Source organism: Hippopotamus amphibius, chromosome 1, assembly GCF_030028045.1.
Source record: "Hippopotamus amphibius kiboko isolate mHipAmp2 chromosome 1, mHipAmp2.hap2, whole genome shotgun sequence".
Taxonomy (NCBI): domain Eukaryota; kingdom Metazoa; phylum Chordata; class Mammalia; order Artiodactyla; family Hippopotamidae; genus Hippopotamus; species Hippopotamus amphibius.
In genome coordinates, this window is record NC_080186.1 from 235,608,048 (window position 1) to 235,624,879 (window position 16,832).

Genomic DNA, 16,832 nt, shown 5'->3' on the forward strand with positions numbered 1-16,832 from the left:
AAGCAGGCACCACTGATCCTGGAGTTAGACTGAGAATTACCACTGTTTCTTCATAAGGCCTTTCCTAATTATTTTGCTAAGTTGAGATGTGTAAAAGGTCAAGATGCAATTACATTTTAAGGTCCCCCTCCCTAATTCTTAGAAATGCACACCAAAAATAATGAAAATATTTTAAACTGTCAGGTATTTGCAGAAATTAATTATGGTAAAAAGCTGGAGTACAAATCAACTGCCACATACTAATGACGTATGGCTTAAACTTTCTGAACAGGCTTTCTCACCCCTAAAACAAGGTGTAGAGAAAGTCCATTAAGAATGTAAAAGCAAATACAAATTCAAGGTAACATTAAGTATAACTATGATAAGACAAAAAATAGTGTAGCAGTGTAAAGAACTTGAGTCCAGATAGGGGACTACTTCTAGGTTTGCCACTAATAGCCCATAACAAGCAAACCACATATTTTAAAAACAAAGGCAACCTAGGACTTCCTAGGTGGCGCAATGGGTAAGAACCCGCCTGCCAATGCAGGGCACACGGGTTCAATCCCTGCCCCAGGAAGATAGCACATGCCGCGGAGCAACTAAGCCCGTGAGCCACAACTATTGAGCCCATGTGCCACAACTACTGAACCCCACTTGCCTACAGCCCATGCTCTGCAACAAGAGAGGCCACCACAATGAGCAGCCCGCACACCACAAGGAAGAGTAGCTCCTGCTCGCTGCAACTAGAGAAAGCCCATGTGCAGCAACAAAGACCCAACAAAGCCAATAAAATAAATAAATTTATAAACAAACAAACAAAACAAAGGCAACCTAAATGGATTATCCTGAGACTCCTTAGCAGATAAGCTCTATGACCTAAAATTAACTAATTTGGCCCTCCTCTAAAGCAAATATAATTAGCAAAAACCCCCCAAAACCAAAAAACCCACCTTATTACTTTTTACATGATTGGTTTAAGTCTCTTAAGAAAAAACACATTTTAAATTTGTCTTCAAGAAAAGTCTTCTAATTATTTAGCTATCATTTAAAATAGCAAATAAATTTAACAATTAAAAAAATGGAATGTGGGGGAAATTGGGGGAAAAAGGATCATTAAAAAAAAAAAGTGTAAGAACACCATGCCAAATTAACATAAACAATGTAAACTGAGGATAATGAGATATTTAAAAGCTTTTCCTAAGGAAAACTACATCAAAGCATGCAGTAGGGGTTTTATGGTCTATCCCAAAGAATATATAGGTGTTTTTTTTAAATGTACAAAATGTTTCTAAGTACTGCAAATAACTCGAACTTCCAAAATAAAATTATCCCAGTTAATAAAGATGGCAATACATGGAGATTATTTCCTTTTATTGTTCAGTCTTATTTTTTTTTAAATACATGCCTTGCCAACCACAAATCACCCAGCATGACCAAATGCATGAGAAATCCCTGTAAGAATCACAAGTGCCACTTCTGAAGCTTTCATCACAAGGATGCTGAGAAAATTAACAGTGAAGGAGTGAGACACAGAGTGTTTCAATTATTAGTTCCAATCATTAATCTTCTTCAGAACTAGAATCATCCTCTTGGTCAGAGAGTTCAGGGACAGGGAAGCGAAGAATGGCCGCTATCCCAGTCAACTGGCTGAGCTGCTCCCCAGACACATGGAGACTAGAGAATATCCTAACAGTGCCTGCGTTCTCTTTCACGCTGTCCACCAGCCGCACGTACCGGCTCCGCGTGGCTACATCCTGGTGCCTGAAGAGCTCATCGCTGATGAGCAATGTGTCAATTGCCATGGCCTCATTGGCCTTCTCCACCTGCTTGAGTCCATAAAAAGCTCGGTCAGGTTCATGTTGTAACATTTTATAGAAGTCATCCAAGGCTTTTACTTCCCCAGCGGCTTTAGTGTCTGAAAGGCGGCTAGCTACTGTAGGGTCACAAAGGGCCTCTTTCAGGGAGTACTTGTGTCCAGAGGAGGCATGTACCTAGAATCACAATTATAAAAGTTAAACAAAAGAATCTCTTAGAGCACCCATTAAACAGCCCACCATGCCCTCAAGCCAAAAGTACTGGTCAGGCTTTATACGTTTAAGAATTTAAGCGAAGTTTACTACACAAATTTGCTAGCTGTTTAACTAAGGTCTCTCTTCATTTCACTATCTGACAACCCCAGTCAAGTGACACCTCTCTCCTCTTGCACTTTTCCTAGCTCTAAAACTCTGGGAGTAGCTTACACCAACCCCTCTGCCCATTCTTAATTATCCCTGGGGGAGGCTGCTTTACCTGGAGGAATTTGGACCGGTTTTCCAGCAGCACTTTGTTGTCGGTCTTCACCGCCTGTTGAAACATGTAGTCGCAGAACTGCTCCCTCACAAATCCTGGGCTGGCCACCAGCACGCACTTGACGACGTCAAAGTGTACGTGGCGCTGGATGGCCTGCACCACCTGCTCGTAGAACCGCTCCAAGGCCCGGTCGTGCTGGGAGCAGTTGCCCTTCCGCTTCCGGGGGATGTTCACCTCCACCTTGGCCCGGGTGAGGGTCATGCTGGGAGTGACGAGGCAGATGTGCGCGAGGCCTTCCTGCATGACCACGGCCGCCACGTCGGCGCTCCAGGCCGGGTCGCAGGCTTGCTCGATGCGCTCCAGCACCACGCTGTCCCACTGCTTCTTGGCCAGCGTGAACTGGCGGTTGGGCTCCAGCTCGATGGTGTGGTAAGCCCCCATCTTGACGTACTCGTTCTCCTGGATGTTGGTGCCCCTGACCCGCAGCTGGCAGGCCTGCGAGTCGAAGTCGATGGCCTGCACGCAGAGCGTGAGGGTGGTGCGCACGCGGTTGCTGCCCACGCTGCCCGTGGCCGACTCGGTCTGCACCTTGCGGATGGTGGAGGCGCGCAGGCTGTCGCCCACCTGCACCAGGTTGTAGGTGTGCCACATGTCCTCGGGCTCCTCGGGGACCAGGGTCACCTGGCCCGCGCTGTCCTTCTCGATGTCCTTCCTCACGAGCTTCATGGCCTCGGCAGCGGCTCCCCGCCCGAGCGAGAGGGCGAGGGGGTGCCCGCGGGGAAAGGGCGAGGGAGGGCCCGCGACGTCCCGGCCAGGGAGGGGCGCGCTCCGGCTCCCACGGCAGCGGCCTGGCGGGCAGGAAGCACCGCACTTCCGACTCTGGCGGCTGGGGGCGGGCGGGCACTTACGCTAGCCCGTCCCTTCCGTGGTCTCGGGACGCGCCGCGCCCACCCGGCGCGGGAGACGCCGCGGCGGACCCCTGGCTCTCCGCGCTTCCGGCCGCCGTCCGGCCGCAGACGCTGACGCACGGAGGGCGCATGCGCAGCCCGCGTCGTGCCTCCCGGCGCACGTTTGACGTCCCCCGGAGGGGGCGGGGCCGCAGCTGGCGCAGGCGCACGAAGCCGGGAGGGGGTTCCCGGAGGCTGAGCCGCCTGAGGAGAGCGCAGGGAAGCTTCGGCGGCGAGTCCTGGGTATGGACGCTGAGCTTGGACTTCCTACGTTTTCTCTCCCACCCCGGACTGTGAAGAACCTGGGGAGTTTGTGAGGGCAGATGTATCTATCTTTCCAGCTGTGTGCGGTTGCCACTCCACAGCTTCTCCCTCTGGGCAAATCCCGTTTCAAAACTCGTGGACAAGCAGAAGGGGCTCTGGAAAGGGCAGCCCCGGCCCGAAAGTCCCAGCCCCGCGCCGCTGTGCCCCTGCCTGCTGCGCGCTCAGGCGCCGCACGCTCTGCGGGGCTGGCCCGTCCCGAAGCTGCTTCTTGAGAGCGACGGCGGACGGTGCGCCTGGGCTCTGGGTCGCGCGCGCTGCGTTCTCTGCGCTTAGGGCGCCGAGTCTGCACGATCTGAGCCACCCAGGTGTCAGAGCACGGATTCCAGAGAGGGGAGAAAGCATCTGCGGCTGTCACCCCTGGGGGCACCGCTCAGTCGCTTGATCTGATGTCCTGAGAATCCCAGAATCCAAGGTCGGCCGACTCGGCTTTCCGCAGACCAGCAGCCTGTGAAGCGTTTAGGGTGGGGAATTGGGTCGCAGTAGGGGAGCACGGCTTCTGCGCGGTCAACGCTGAGCTGAGAGCTCAGGACTGGGGGCGTGGGGAAGGACTGATCTGCTATGACCGGCCCTGATTGAACAGCTACAGAATTCGTTGGAAAGAAAAACCTTAAGTCACAACATTTTGGGGGGGGGGGGGGGGGAGGACAAGTGGGGGAGTTTGATAAGTGGGAATTGCCTCTTAAAAGGACCAATGAATAGAGAAAGCCTACCAAAGTCTGCTTTAGAGTTAAGATGGGTTGGAGGGCAGAGGGCACACATCTTCCCCACTCGCCTTCCTGTCTTATCGGGTATGGCATTGAAAGGGAAGCTTACCACCCTGAACTGGTGAGTCAGGGATGAAAGACAGCAATCTGACGTTGGCACAAGCCTTCATACTCAAATCTTAATGGACTTCCTCAGAGATTGTCAGGGGATACATAGGTCTCCTCCAAAGCTCTAGTGCAAATCAGAACCGTTATTTTGTGGCTTCTCTTTCTGTACCTCCTTCCTTCCCCACCTTCCTATCATAGAGTGCCCTCCCAAAGTTCCTAACTCGGACTGCCTTCTTGTACTTCCAGGAGAACCCAGCAACTTTTCACTGAGCAAGGAACTGATCACACTAAAGTGTGAGTATGACTTGTGTCTCCAAAGGACATGTATCTTTTTAAAAGGTGCTTGTTAAACTAGAGGAATTCTTAACTGGCAGAGTGAGAGAGATAGAGAGAGAGAGAGAGAGAGAGAGTGTGTGTGTGTGTGTGTGTGTATGAAAGAGAGAGAGACAGAGAGGGAAAGGAGGAGATGCTTTGAGATACTCCTCGATCACCTTTCTAAGTGTAATCATCCCCTTTTTGAAAATCTGCCAAGGATCAAAAACCACAGAATTACAGTGATAGGCACACAGGGACCTTAATAAATGTTAGGTTTTTATTGAAGAGCTATCACTTATTGAATATTCACCAGGTACTTTCCTATGCTTTTTCTAGTCCTTGCCTGTAAGGTAAATATTTGTTATCCTTATACATTGGTGAAGAAAATGAATTGCAGGGAAGTTAAGAAATGTATTCAAGATCACATAACCAGCCTTCAAATCCAGGCCTGCTTACCTCCACCCTCTCTCTTCCCACTACCACAGTTCTACGTTATGGATGTTTGAGATCATCTCTGCAGCCGAACAGCTTGTGTGCTGTGACCCACTGCCATTTCCCCCTAACTCTCACCTTTACCAGTTAAACACTCACACCTTAGGAATCAAACCTAGGGCATTTCATAGGAAGGTTCTTTCCTTGTTCTTTTATTACTTTAAAAAAAGTCTTTATATTCTTTTCAACATAATTTTCCTTCTGCTCAACCTAGGTCACCATTGTAATTTTTGAGAAAGATCTAATATTCTACTTTAGAAAAATACACACGTATGTTTCTACATTGAAAATTTATGGTTAAACCCCCATAGACTGTAGATTCTGTGGTTTCTTCTTTTTTTTTTTTTTTTTAAATTATGAGGCAAACTGCTTTGGGCTGTCTTTTTAAATATAAATGTGCTTCAATGAGTGAACATATTACAAAACATTTCACAGAATTACTGTTTAGTCTGAAATGTCTGTAACAGAATTTTTTTTTTCAGTAACTTGAGCTTATTGTTGAATGGTCAGATGTTTTTCTCCCAGAGTTTGTGTCATACCTTCGTCTTTGTAGATCAGTCATTATACTTTTGAGTTATTTGGGGTTCTCATTCCCTATTGATTAAAATCCAAGTTCCCTGGCACTTGAGGCATCCAGGACATGGCTTTACAAACTTTATTTCCCATGTGCCCCTTTACAGCCCCTAAATTCGTCTATGGGAGTAGTCTTTATTCCCCACACGTCCTGCCGACTTTCTACTCTGCTGCCTTAGCTCATGCTGCTCTCTCTTTTTAAACTGTCACTTTCTCTCACCCCTGCTTTCGTACATCCTGTGTATCTTTAAGGATCAGTTTAAATGTTATCTCAGAGTTGAAACCATGCATTTTATGAACTGGAGTACATATTTTTTCTTTCCTGTTGAACTCTGGATGGATTCATTCTTATATCCCTCCACTCTCTCATGACAAGTCCCTTTGCACCTACTGGGCACTGGTATGTGAACGATGACCTGAGTGGATCAGATGTAAAATGTGGCAACTACGTTTAACATTATTACAGATACTTTTGAAGACACTGATATTGTTATCAACTATGCATCACCTGGTTTACAGAGGAATTCCTCCTATTTTCAAACTTCTGTGGTTATAGTAGTGCTGTAATTATAGCAGTATAGGGTATTTTCATTCTTCACAGAAATAAGTAAAATTATGAGAAAAAATATGATTTAACTATGTTGCTTTAAATTCTATTTTTATACTTATTTATTGGCTGTTTGAAGATAGAAATCTTTATATCAGTAACTTTAATTATATCTATTTTTCCTGTAACCTTTTATTTATAGTAATGACTCCAGAAAAAAAAAAGTCAGTGTTGTTGCTTCCAATAGTTTTCAGTTTATTGTTTTTGATATACTTCCAGTGTATCCAAAAGACAATTGGGCTGGAAGTCAAGTATCCTGGATTGTAATTCTTACCCTTTCAGTAAGTTTCACTATACTTTTTTGGCACCACTTAGTCTCTTTGAAATTCAGTTTCTTTTGCTTAAGAATTGAGGAAATTGAATTCAGTAATTAAAATTATTTTAATTGTAAAACTTATCCTGCAACAGAATTTTAAAAAATTAAAACAGTACCCATAATCTCACCCTGACACATTTATTTTCAATTTTGAATCTGATTCTTCCTAAGGCCCGCTTTAGTGGTAAAAGACTGATACTGAGTTTAATGCTTGCAAGTCAAGAGTCAGCAGACCTGAGTTATGGTCTTTTCTGGCTAGATTTTAGCAACTTTAGGTAAGTCCTCTAACCTCTGTAAACCTAAACTTTTTCACTCTAAATTATAAATAAGATTATTTGTCTGCCTCTCTCATTCAGCATCCCTTAGGAGGTTTTAATGAGAAAATGATAGTTTGCAAATTGTAGAACTCTATAAACATGTAAGGTATGATTGTAAATCTCTAAGAATACCTGGCTTGAAGCTAGAGACGTGGATCAGACAAAGCATGGGGCAAGGGCTCACTTTAACGTGATCATAATTATTCAGCCTGGGAAAAATAACTGGTTCAGGAGAGTTGACTGATGGATGATCTGTTGGGTGCATTTATTTATACTAGTACCTCCTTTCCAGGGAAACCTACTGCATGAAGTGGCTCATGTACCTCATGGCGAATTGGATTATAGTCCTTTTTTGCTATTACAATGATATCTTAGAAATGGTTTGTATGACAGCAGCAGGGCTTATGGGCTCCCTTGTTTGAATATCCTGCGCTTAGCACAGTGACCCTTACATAGTTGGGGCTGTATAAATTTTCTTTTATCCATCTTGTATTTTTTGCAAAGCTTACTTTCCAATAACACAAACATAATATTTTTCTTTCTCTGCTTCAGGAGCTTCTCTCTTCATTGCTTCTTTGCTTATCTATTGCCTCTTTCAGACTCTGAATTTCTTAAGGGCAGACACCACCTTTTATTTGTCTTTGTGTGCCTGGAACCCAGCACAACAGCTGGTACACTATCATAATTATACAGAAGAATGAGTAGTTGTTAGTTCTCCTTTAATTCAGAGTTTTTGACTTGTCTATCACTGACATCTTAAAATTAAGAAATCACATTCTGTTCTATAATGTTATTAACAATTTAAAAAGACGATTACTCTTAAGATAAGTTTCTGTAAACCTGTTTCAGTTTTTTGAGATATTCATGCATGGATAAGAAAATGATGAATTTTTAAACACATCTTAATGAGGAAAAGGTCTTAAAATTTTTCAATATGATGTATGGTGACAATTAGTTTTATTATACTTGGTTTGGAAAATGATCTTTATAGAGTAAATAGCCAGGACTCTGATTATAAACATCTAGTGATAATTGGAATAGTTTATTTAGAGAGAATGTGCTAACCTTAGATTGTACAAAGATGCCTATGTGACCTCCACAGGCAAAGTTAGTGGTTGGCGGGGGGGATTATTCAGCTAATTCACGCAAAATGGTGAAAGGGAAAAGGGAAAGGTTTTTTTTTGTTTGTTTTGTTTTAAGGAACTTGCTGTACTCACTATCTAAATTTCCTGTGATTAAAAATACTTACTTGCAGTTGTCACAGAACAATATAAAGCCTTCTACCAAATAAATAATCTTATCAACAAAAATGTGTGTGTGTGTGGGGGGGGGGGGGTCTTCCTGTTTGTATGAATCTTTATGCAGCACAGGATCATTTTATTAAAAATATTACAATAAAATATGTAATTTTAGGAACTAGTCAATACCCATGCATTTTCAAACTGTAGTACTTGGCAAACTAAAAGTATATAGTTAATAAGAAAATTTTGAAAGTACATTTGTAATTTGTATTAAGAGTATAGGATGTATAATAAAACATGCAGACCATTCATCTTAATCATTTGAGGTTCTAATGTGATTGATTTAGGTGTCCTATTTAAATTTAAGAATTTGCATTTATTTCAGATCTCAGATAGTTCATACAAAAAAAGCACGTCTTCAGTCCTTCTAATATTTGACTTATAATGATTTTTCAATTCAGATTTCTTACTTACTTTGTTTACAGAGCTCTACCATTTGGATAAAGCAATAGTAATGTTTTTGCACATAAAGTGAATTCTTAATACCACCCAGTGCATATATTTTAATCTGCTTTTAAGATTTAGTTGACTTTTTAATCTTCCTTTTAAGTTATAGAAGACGTTAGGTAAAAATCAGGCCCCCTTGAAATATACATGGCCCTAGCTCTAACCACCAATACGATAGAATATTAGAGATGTTGGAGCTTGCCAAAACTAGAGTTATTGATACTGTGACCTGGAACATTTTTTATTACTTTATTGTCACCTTTCTCCTGAAGCTTCCTTTTAAAGGTAGAGTATTCAGAGGAAGCTCTGTTCTTGGGATCTGGTGAGGTTGCTGATGCCAGAGGAGCAATTATCCCCTGAATCAGATAGAAATTTGGCTCTGGAAGAGAACTAAGAAGGGGGACAATGTTCACATCTTTGTATCTAGAAGGAGTGGGTCTGAAATCTTATGATGCAGTTTTTAAAAATACAAAGAAATGTGAGAGAAAATTGCGTGCAGATGTATTGCATGTTATTTATTGTAATTTTCAGATGTATATTTTCCCACATTTCAACCTCTCTTGAAACTAGGAAGCGTCTAATAGTTTAGCAATTATAATTGGATTGGCAGTTCTTTTTTTTCTTTATAGTACGTAAAATAGCAGTGCATTATTCAATTGATGGTGTCTTCCATTCAGTTAGATATAAATATGGGTAGATAGAAATATTCCAGGTGGGGATATGATTAAAAGAGAGAACCTGACCCCTTAAGTATTTTATGAGTTTGTCTGTAGTCTGTTCTTTTGTGACACCTTCAATAACAAATTTTCAGGTGCCTATTATTCATGGATGGTAGGGATAATAAATGGACTAAGACCCTACCCTCACAGAGCATACAGCGTGCTGGGAAAACAGACAATTAGATGTTTAATTTTAATATGTGGTATGTTATAGAAGCAAAAGTGCTAAGGGCATACAGATCTCTGGGGGAGGGGGTCCAGTCTACTCCAGTGGGTTCATGGAAATGACATTCATATGGGGACTTGAGGATCAGTAGCAGTGTAATTGCTTATGCAAAGGCCTGGCGACTTCAGAGTTGCTGGCACAATAGAGGATCTGAAAGAAGCTCAATAATCATGAGGATGACAATATATTCAGCTCATTTACATCTGCTGATACTCTACGGTACTTGCTTTGAGAGCGAATACAATTCTCCAGTCACAGGCTACTCTGAATAGGCAGTGTATTCTGACTTTAGCATTGTGACAACAATACCAAATATCTTTCATCTCAGTTTCTTAACATGAATTCAGATATACTATTTTGTATTTCATACAACAGAAGAGCAGTGTAGGTAAAGAATAGCATTTTGAAGCCCAGTTTTCTGAATATATTTAAAACATGAGCTCCTTTATCTTATGAAATACTTAAGGGGCATGTCAAAATTCAGCAAGTTCTACATCTAATAGGAAGTTTGTTGGGTTGAGATGTTGGGACACAGGCAGAGGAGCATCCATCTAAGGAAGTAAGATCAACAGTTATAAGTTGTGGCCCAAGAGCTCATGTGTCAAAATAGCATTATGACAGCAGGGAAGAAAAATAGGCAAACTAGTTTGGCATATATATTTTATTGCTACTGTCATTGCCTATTTTTAAGCAAACAAAAGTCCTATGAGCTTATTGCTGTCTTTACAGACATCATAATGACTTAAATATTTTCACTATCTTCAGTAGTTCCTGACAATCCATGGTGTGTCATGGAGGTCATTTCTTTGTTATGGGTAAATGGCTGACTTCCTTCCATATCCAGCCATTAGCTCACTGAACTTCTTTTAGAATAGGAAATCTTGCCTGTAAAAAATGTCAGAAAAGCAGACTCCTGCTTGTAGGCTAACTAAAATGTTTCCAGGGAGGAGAGATATATAACTCCATTAGGGATAATTCTATATTTGTATTCTTAATAACCAGAGATAGTAGTCTTGAGTTATAATTAATGTAGGGAGGGACATCATCTAATTTCACTATATACCTAAAAGTCATGGAAATAACAGACTCACTTTATCATTAATTAGATCCTTATCGAAGTCTTTTAGACAGTTACACTTGGATTTAACATTTAGAGGGCTGAGCAAGAGGGAAATGGACTTACATTTAGACAGCCTGGTATATTATTTCAGAGCACGAGAAATCTGAATTGAGTACAGGCACTGCCATTTACTAACTGTGTGACTTTCGTCCAGTTAGCCTCTTAGTATTTTGGTTTCTTCATCTCTAAAATAGGATAATAGTTCCAGAATTTTCCTCTTTTTTAAGATTAAAATGTAATATGTGCAAAATTTTTGGCACAGGGCCTCATACCTACATTCTCAAAAAAAAATGTGCCTTTCAGCAGTAAGTTGTGCTAGTTTTTCTCTGTTATTGTTTGTCTTGACCTCTGTCCCCTGGGAGGTTGAATTCTGCCATTTGGACATGGCCAATGGGACGTCTGGACAAGGCATTAGGGGTGGGAAGGAAAGGAGGGGTATTCATTTCCCCTGCTTTCTCCCTGCTGGGCTTCAGCTTTGGCTCTAGCATCATTCCTTTTTTTTTATGGCCACAGCTCCTATCCAGTGGTCCCCCTCCCATAGCCAGAGTTCATAGCCAAGCTGACACTGCTACCTTCTCAGGCCTAGAAATAGCAATGGCTTTTCTTCTCATGTTGCTTCAGGTGTTTCTTTCTACTATTGCTTGTTCTACGTGCTCCAACCATCTTTTGTCAGTTCCTTTATATGCTTCTGCAAACCATCCCTTGATTTAATTTTCTTCAGTTAATTCCTTTATATGTGCCACTAATTTTTTTGATGGGACTTTGACATATATAAAATAACAATATACAGAGAAGGGCATCTTTCTTGATGAATCATTTTTAAATGTTGGGAAAAGCTAATACAAGGCAGTTCTAAATATAATGGAAAGTTTCCTGGGATGGTTTATTGATTAGGTGGTGGTTGTGACGTAAACCCACCTTTGAAGACTGGAGAGAGTTTGTTTAGATGGCAGGTGGTGGTAAGAAAGAAGGGTGGAGTGCTTTTCTAGATGCATAAAACAGGATCATCTGTGCAGTAGCAAAATGAGCATGAGAATTGGGGGAAATAAGGAAATGTGACTGGCTGTCATGAGCAGTTTATGTTCAGAGATTTTGGTAGGCGCAATAATGGTTTCTCAAACATCTTCACTTCCTAATCCCTGGAACCTGCAAATAATATTACCTTATACGGCAGAAGGGACTTGGCAGGTATGATTAAATGAAGAATCTTGAGATGGGGAGAGTATCCTCGGATTATTCAGGTGAACCCAGTGTAATTAGCATTTTAATAGGAGGAAGGAAATAGGGTCAGAGTCAGAGAAGGAGATGTGATGTTGAAGCAGAGTCACAGGGAAAGATCTGAAGATGCTACTTTGCTGGCCTTGAAGATGGAGGGCGGAGCTACAAGCCCAGGAGTGCAGGTGGCCTCTAGAAGCCGGAAAAGGCAAGGATGTGGATTCTCCACTGGAGCCTCCAGAAGAAATGCAGCCCTGCTGACATCTTGATTCTAGCCCAGTGCGACTTCTGACCCATGTAACTGTAAGATAGTAAATTTGTCTTGTTTTAAGCCAATAAATCTGTGGCAGTGTGTTACAACAGCAACAGGAAATTGATAGAGGCGTAGTAGGAGACAGAGGGTGATGGATTAGGGCAGACGCTGAAAGGTCAGTTGAGAATTTTGGATTTTATCTGAAAGATAACAAAGAGCCACCAAAGGTTTTTGACTAAAGACTAAGGTATAATGAAAATTATGTATTAGGAAGATGAATTAGAGGTTAAGTTCAGACTGAAGACAAGAAGATGAGTTCTACAGTACTATGCATGGGTGGGTATGGTGATAACCCCCGATTCGTTGTGGACTGTGTGAATTGATGAGACGTCTGTAAGGAAGCTGACAACATGCTGACTGACAGGGTAACCAACAGCTTTACAATTTAAACTCTAAATTCCAATATGATTGAATAACGTGTATAGATATAGATATAATACATATATATATACACACACAAAAGGGAATTAAATGTAATTTAGAAACGTGTATGCATTATTTTCCTTTAAGTCCCTTCCTGGATTTAGCAAGGTTTATTCCCCCCAACAATTGCAGAAAACCCACGGTATACAACTTGTGGCTGTTGTAGCCATGGGGAAATAAACGAGTTGAACTTAACAAATTACATTCATATATATATGTGAATGTATTTTCAAGTTTTTTCAAGTTTCGTTCTTGTCTTTTTAGAGGATGTAAAACCTCATTTGATCTTTTCTACGTTAGTGACTGCTTATTTAGTAAAGTGAAAAAGGTACAGCTTGAGTAGTTAGTAAACCATATTTTTACACAACAACAACAAAAATGCAAACAATCTTCAAAAAATTTGAGTTGGAGAGGAGTCATAGGTGAAACACATGTAAAGGGTAGTGACAGTGGCTAAGGTCAACCTTCACCAGCTGTAAAGCTGTTCAGAAGTTGCCGCTGTTTGGACTATAGGCCCTTTTCACACAAAGCTTCACCCCGTCTGCCTTCTCTTTCTTTCACTCCAGCAACTCTTCCCTCTCAGTCAGTAACTGGTAAAAAAGATCTGACCATCGGTTAATCATTTGGAAAATCTTAGAAAATAGTATGATTCAACTTTTTTTCTAAATTGAACGTAACTTTGCATCTCCACTGTGTTTAAGCCTCTCCTAAAAGATATCTATTTATGCACAAGTAACAATACTATATTTTGCATTTAAAAATTAGTCTGCTCTGTAATACTTTCAAAGTAAAAGTTCACTATTCCATCCTTAATTTCAATAGGTTCCTTCTCCCGAATGTTAACATAGAAACGTCATTTCGAGACAAGAGGCAATTTTGCCTTGCATTCTTCCCTTTCCCCGTTTTGTAGCAGAAAATATCTTGAGTACTTGATAGCTCTCTTGAGCAACCTCAGGGTAGGAACTTTGCGTATAAATCAGGTGCCCGCTAGTTACCTCCCTCAAAAAAACAAAGCCATCAGCAAAGTCCTAAAATACCACGTATATTGTCAAAAAAACTTTACTTTGAAAAGCCAATTCCACCTTGTAAACTTTTCAGCCGCGCGCCTGCCCACCATTGGGATGGGAGGTAGTAATTGGTGTCAGAACCCAGACCGAGAAGCCGCCTTCTGGACGGCAACCTGCCCGGGCCACCCCGAGCGCCCGCCCGTGGACCCGCGCCCGCGTCTGCCCCCCGGGCCGGAGCTCTGCGTGCCTCCCTCCCCGCTTGCCGCCCGACTCGCGCGCGCGGGGGATGCTCGCCGGGGAGCAGGGGCACTCACCGCTGAGGATCCAGCAGCAGGCGGCCGCGACCCCCGGGCCGGCGCGGCGCCGGGGGGCCATGGGCGCAGCGGCCGCGGCGCCCGGGGACGCGCCGGCGCGCAGGCAAGGGCTCGGCGGGAGCCGCGGGGCTCTGGCCGCTCTGGCCCCTCTGCCCGGCGCGCGGGGGCTCGGTCGCTGGCCCCGGCGCCCGCGAGCCGGCGCGGTTTCCTGTGTTTCCCGGCAGCGCCTCTAAGTGCGCCTCACGCCGCTCGCATCCCAGACGGATTGCCACATCGCCGCCCCCCTCGCGCTCCCGGGCTCTGAAACCCCACTGGCAGCCTCCCAGGCTCCGTCCGAGACATGGACAAATAAAGCCAGCTCCGCGGGGCCTTGTTTAGGCTAAAGTCCACGGGCGGCGAAGCAGACCTTAAAGGGACATCTGCCTTTCATGGAGAGGGTGATTCCGCGCCCCGCGCCAACTCCCTAAGGTAGCAGGAAGGCAGGCGAGGGCCGGACCTTCGGGGGGTGTCGCCAGCCCGGTGGCTCCGCCTTCGCACCCCCCGCTTCCCCCCGGGTCTAGGCACGGAGGGCGCCTGCCAAGTCCCGAGCTCCTCGACCCTGAAGGGGAGGCTGCTTTCCCGGGGTCCGAGTGCGCAGAAGGGACCAGCCCGTCTGTGAAAGCCAGCGCATCTGCTGTCCCCGTGCCTCTCCTGCGGGCACTCGCGCTCCTCTGTCCAGCCCTCTCACTCTAAGGGGGGTGGGCGCGGCCCCCCGACACGCCCCGCTGGGGGCTTGGCTTTTGCTCCTGGAGGGTTTCCTTCCCTTGTGGCGCTTCGTGGTCGCAGGGAGGCTTTTCTTTGGGAAGAGTGTGAAAAGCTAGAGGAAAGGAGAACCGAGACTGGGAGAAAACAAGAAAGAGATAAATGCTAGAGGGAAGCGGGAGGGGAAGGAAGGGAGGAAAACAATCTCGTTAGAAATGGAATGCGTGTGGGCTATTTTGTTTAATCTGAATTAGGATGTTTCTGCACTGGAAGTTGAACCTAATAAAGAACTTAGGGCACTGTTTCATTTCTTGTTGCTACAGACTTTTATAAGTAAGATTGCATGTTACTCCCTCCTTCTTCGCTCCCCCTACTCTAGGGAACTGAGAATTGAGTAGTTAAGGTGGCCGGTCAAAATGCTGGGGCTTGGACCCCCTCCTTGGGAGACCTAGGCCACTTAGGAGTTTGCAGTGCTTCCCTTGTCTGGTGAGTTGTACATCCTTTGAGTCAAGAGCCACATCTACATGTTACTTCACCAAATACTAGCTATTTTTAAAGCAGCACTATTTTAGTGCTTTTGAGAATTTCAAAGAAGGGGAAGGAGTGGATGAGTGGATTTGTGTTTATAGAGGGACTCAATTCTGTGCACCTCCATTCGATTCGATTCAGTTCGGTTCAGCTACTTACTGATTGAATGTTTCTCTCTGGCAGGACTAGGGCTAGTCAGGACAAGAGTGCCACCCAAAGGAGGACTCATTGCCTGGAACACAGCACAGGTGACACAGTGCAGAGACTCCGAGGGAAGGGCAGGGAGAAACCCACAAGGATGATGGACTAGATTGCCAAATAGAAGATTGCAGGGGCTGAAAGTTGGAGCAGACAAAATTTAGAAAGTTTCATGAAGGTCAAAAGTAGGGTGGACAGAAATGAAAGGTTGAAGGCCATCAAATCTCAGCAAGGGACCAGTCCGCCAAGGAATTGCGCTTCTAATTTATGAATCTGAAGTGATTCACTATTTAGTAAGTATGTTAAAAATCCTATTTCCTCCTGTTTCCAGTTCTCATATTTTCATTTCTTAGTCCTGTCTTCAAAATTGCAGAAATAAGTCTCTAGAAAAATTGCATTGTGTTGGGCCACAGCTCAGTCTCACTAGGCATTACCTGGGCTCCTTTGCCTGCATTCAGTGCTCTCAGTACCCCAGTGTGGCGTTCCAGTCTCTCTCCCATCTTCATTAACTTGGTATCATCACCCTGCCTCCTGCTGTTCCCCTTTCTGGGAGAGCTCTGCCACGGAATGCCTTTCCTGTGTATATCTCACCTCTCTGTCTGTAGTTTCGCTTACGTCTTATGCTTCTCAGTATGACTCAAAGGGCTTTGCACAATAATCAGTAAATTCTGATTGATTTATACTTAGACATTAAAAAATCATAATAAATATTTCCCCCAAAATATTTCTCCAAATTGCTCTGTTTTCAAAAACAGATAATAGTGTGTGTACATATGTGTGTATGTGTGCATATAGGTGTATATACACATATATACACATCCGTGTATGAACATGGAATTACAGAAAATTGCAATGTACCGAATTAGAAAAAATGAAAAGAGATATTGTAAAATTATATCATACGGAAATAAAGTAGGACTAAAACATACTTATAATCAAGGCTGTCATTGCTGGGAACTTTACCTTTCTTTGGGGGCGGGGGTTAGTAAATACTTTGAGTTTAAGTATTTAAAAAATCTCCTCTAAGATTTACGACCTAATGGTGATAACCACCAGTCCCAGCGTATGGTTGAAGGTAGTTGCAGTATGTGTTATGAATCTCATGGCTGGATGTATTGATCTTTTTCAGGTCAAATCAATGCAGATATAGAGACTGAGAAAACAGCTATTGCTGGAGAAGTAAATTTAGAGTAAGTGTTCATTTTCTGAATTTCAATAGATCTAAACGCAAGTCAATGTCAGGAAAGCTATTTTCTTAACCAGTTTTATCCTGACTAACAGAAAGACGTGCCATTGAGTGAACTGA

At 43.5% G+C, this 16,832-nt stretch overlaps 2 protein-coding genes and 1 long non-coding RNA gene across 6 annotated transcripts in view; 1 reads left to right on the forward strand and 2 right to left on the reverse strand.

Annotated features, from left to right (window-relative positions):
* ITGA1 (integrin subunit alpha 1) overlaps positions 1–14,750 on the reverse strand; it is a 172,225-nt gene extending 157,475 nt beyond the window's left edge. For all 4 annotated transcript variants that reach the window (XR_009054886.1, XR_009054885.1, XM_057743741.1 and 1 more), the window contains exon 1: positions 14,060–14,750. Coding sequence is in view for 2 of the 4 variants with exons in the window: in XM_057743741.1 (XP_057599724.1) it covers positions 14,060–14,120 (61 nt within the window). In the remaining 2 variants the exon portion in view is untranslated. The remainder of the gene's footprint in view (positions 1–14,059) is intronic.
* PELO (pelota mRNA surveillance and ribosome rescue factor) lies at positions 1,317–3,331 on the reverse strand. Its single transcript, XM_057743759.1, has 2 exons — positions 2,272–3,331; positions 1,317–1,973 (listed from the first exon to the last, which is right to left on the reverse strand). The coding sequence occupies exons 1-2, from the start codon at positions 2,995–2,997 to the stop codon at positions 1,542–1,544; spliced, it is 1,158 nt and encodes a 385-aa protein (XP_057599742.1). The 5' UTR covers positions 2,998–3,331; the 3' UTR covers positions 1,317–1,541.
* LOC130857900 (uncharacterized) overlaps positions 2,562–16,832 on the forward strand; it is a 44,981-nt gene continuing 30,710 nt past the window's right edge. Inside the window, exons 1-4 of the long non-coding RNA XR_009054902.1 lie at positions 2,562–2,700; positions 4,601–4,648; positions 15,512–15,819; positions 16,656–16,716. This is a non-coding gene — a long non-coding RNA (uncharacterized LOC130857900). The remainder of the gene's footprint in view (positions 2,701–4,600; positions 4,649–15,511; positions 15,820–16,655; positions 16,717–16,832) is intronic.

Bases quoted from the DNA above. Each gene is read 5' to 3' on its own strand.
- PELO (XM_057743759.1), bottom strand. From the start codon at position 2,997: ATGAAGCTCGTGAGGAAGGACATCGAGAAGGACAGCGCGGGCCAGGTG. The intron at 1,974-2,271 runs GTAAAGCAGCCT...TTGTGATTCTAG, and splicing joins ACCGGTCCAAATTCCTCCAG to GTACATGCCTCCTCTGGACA.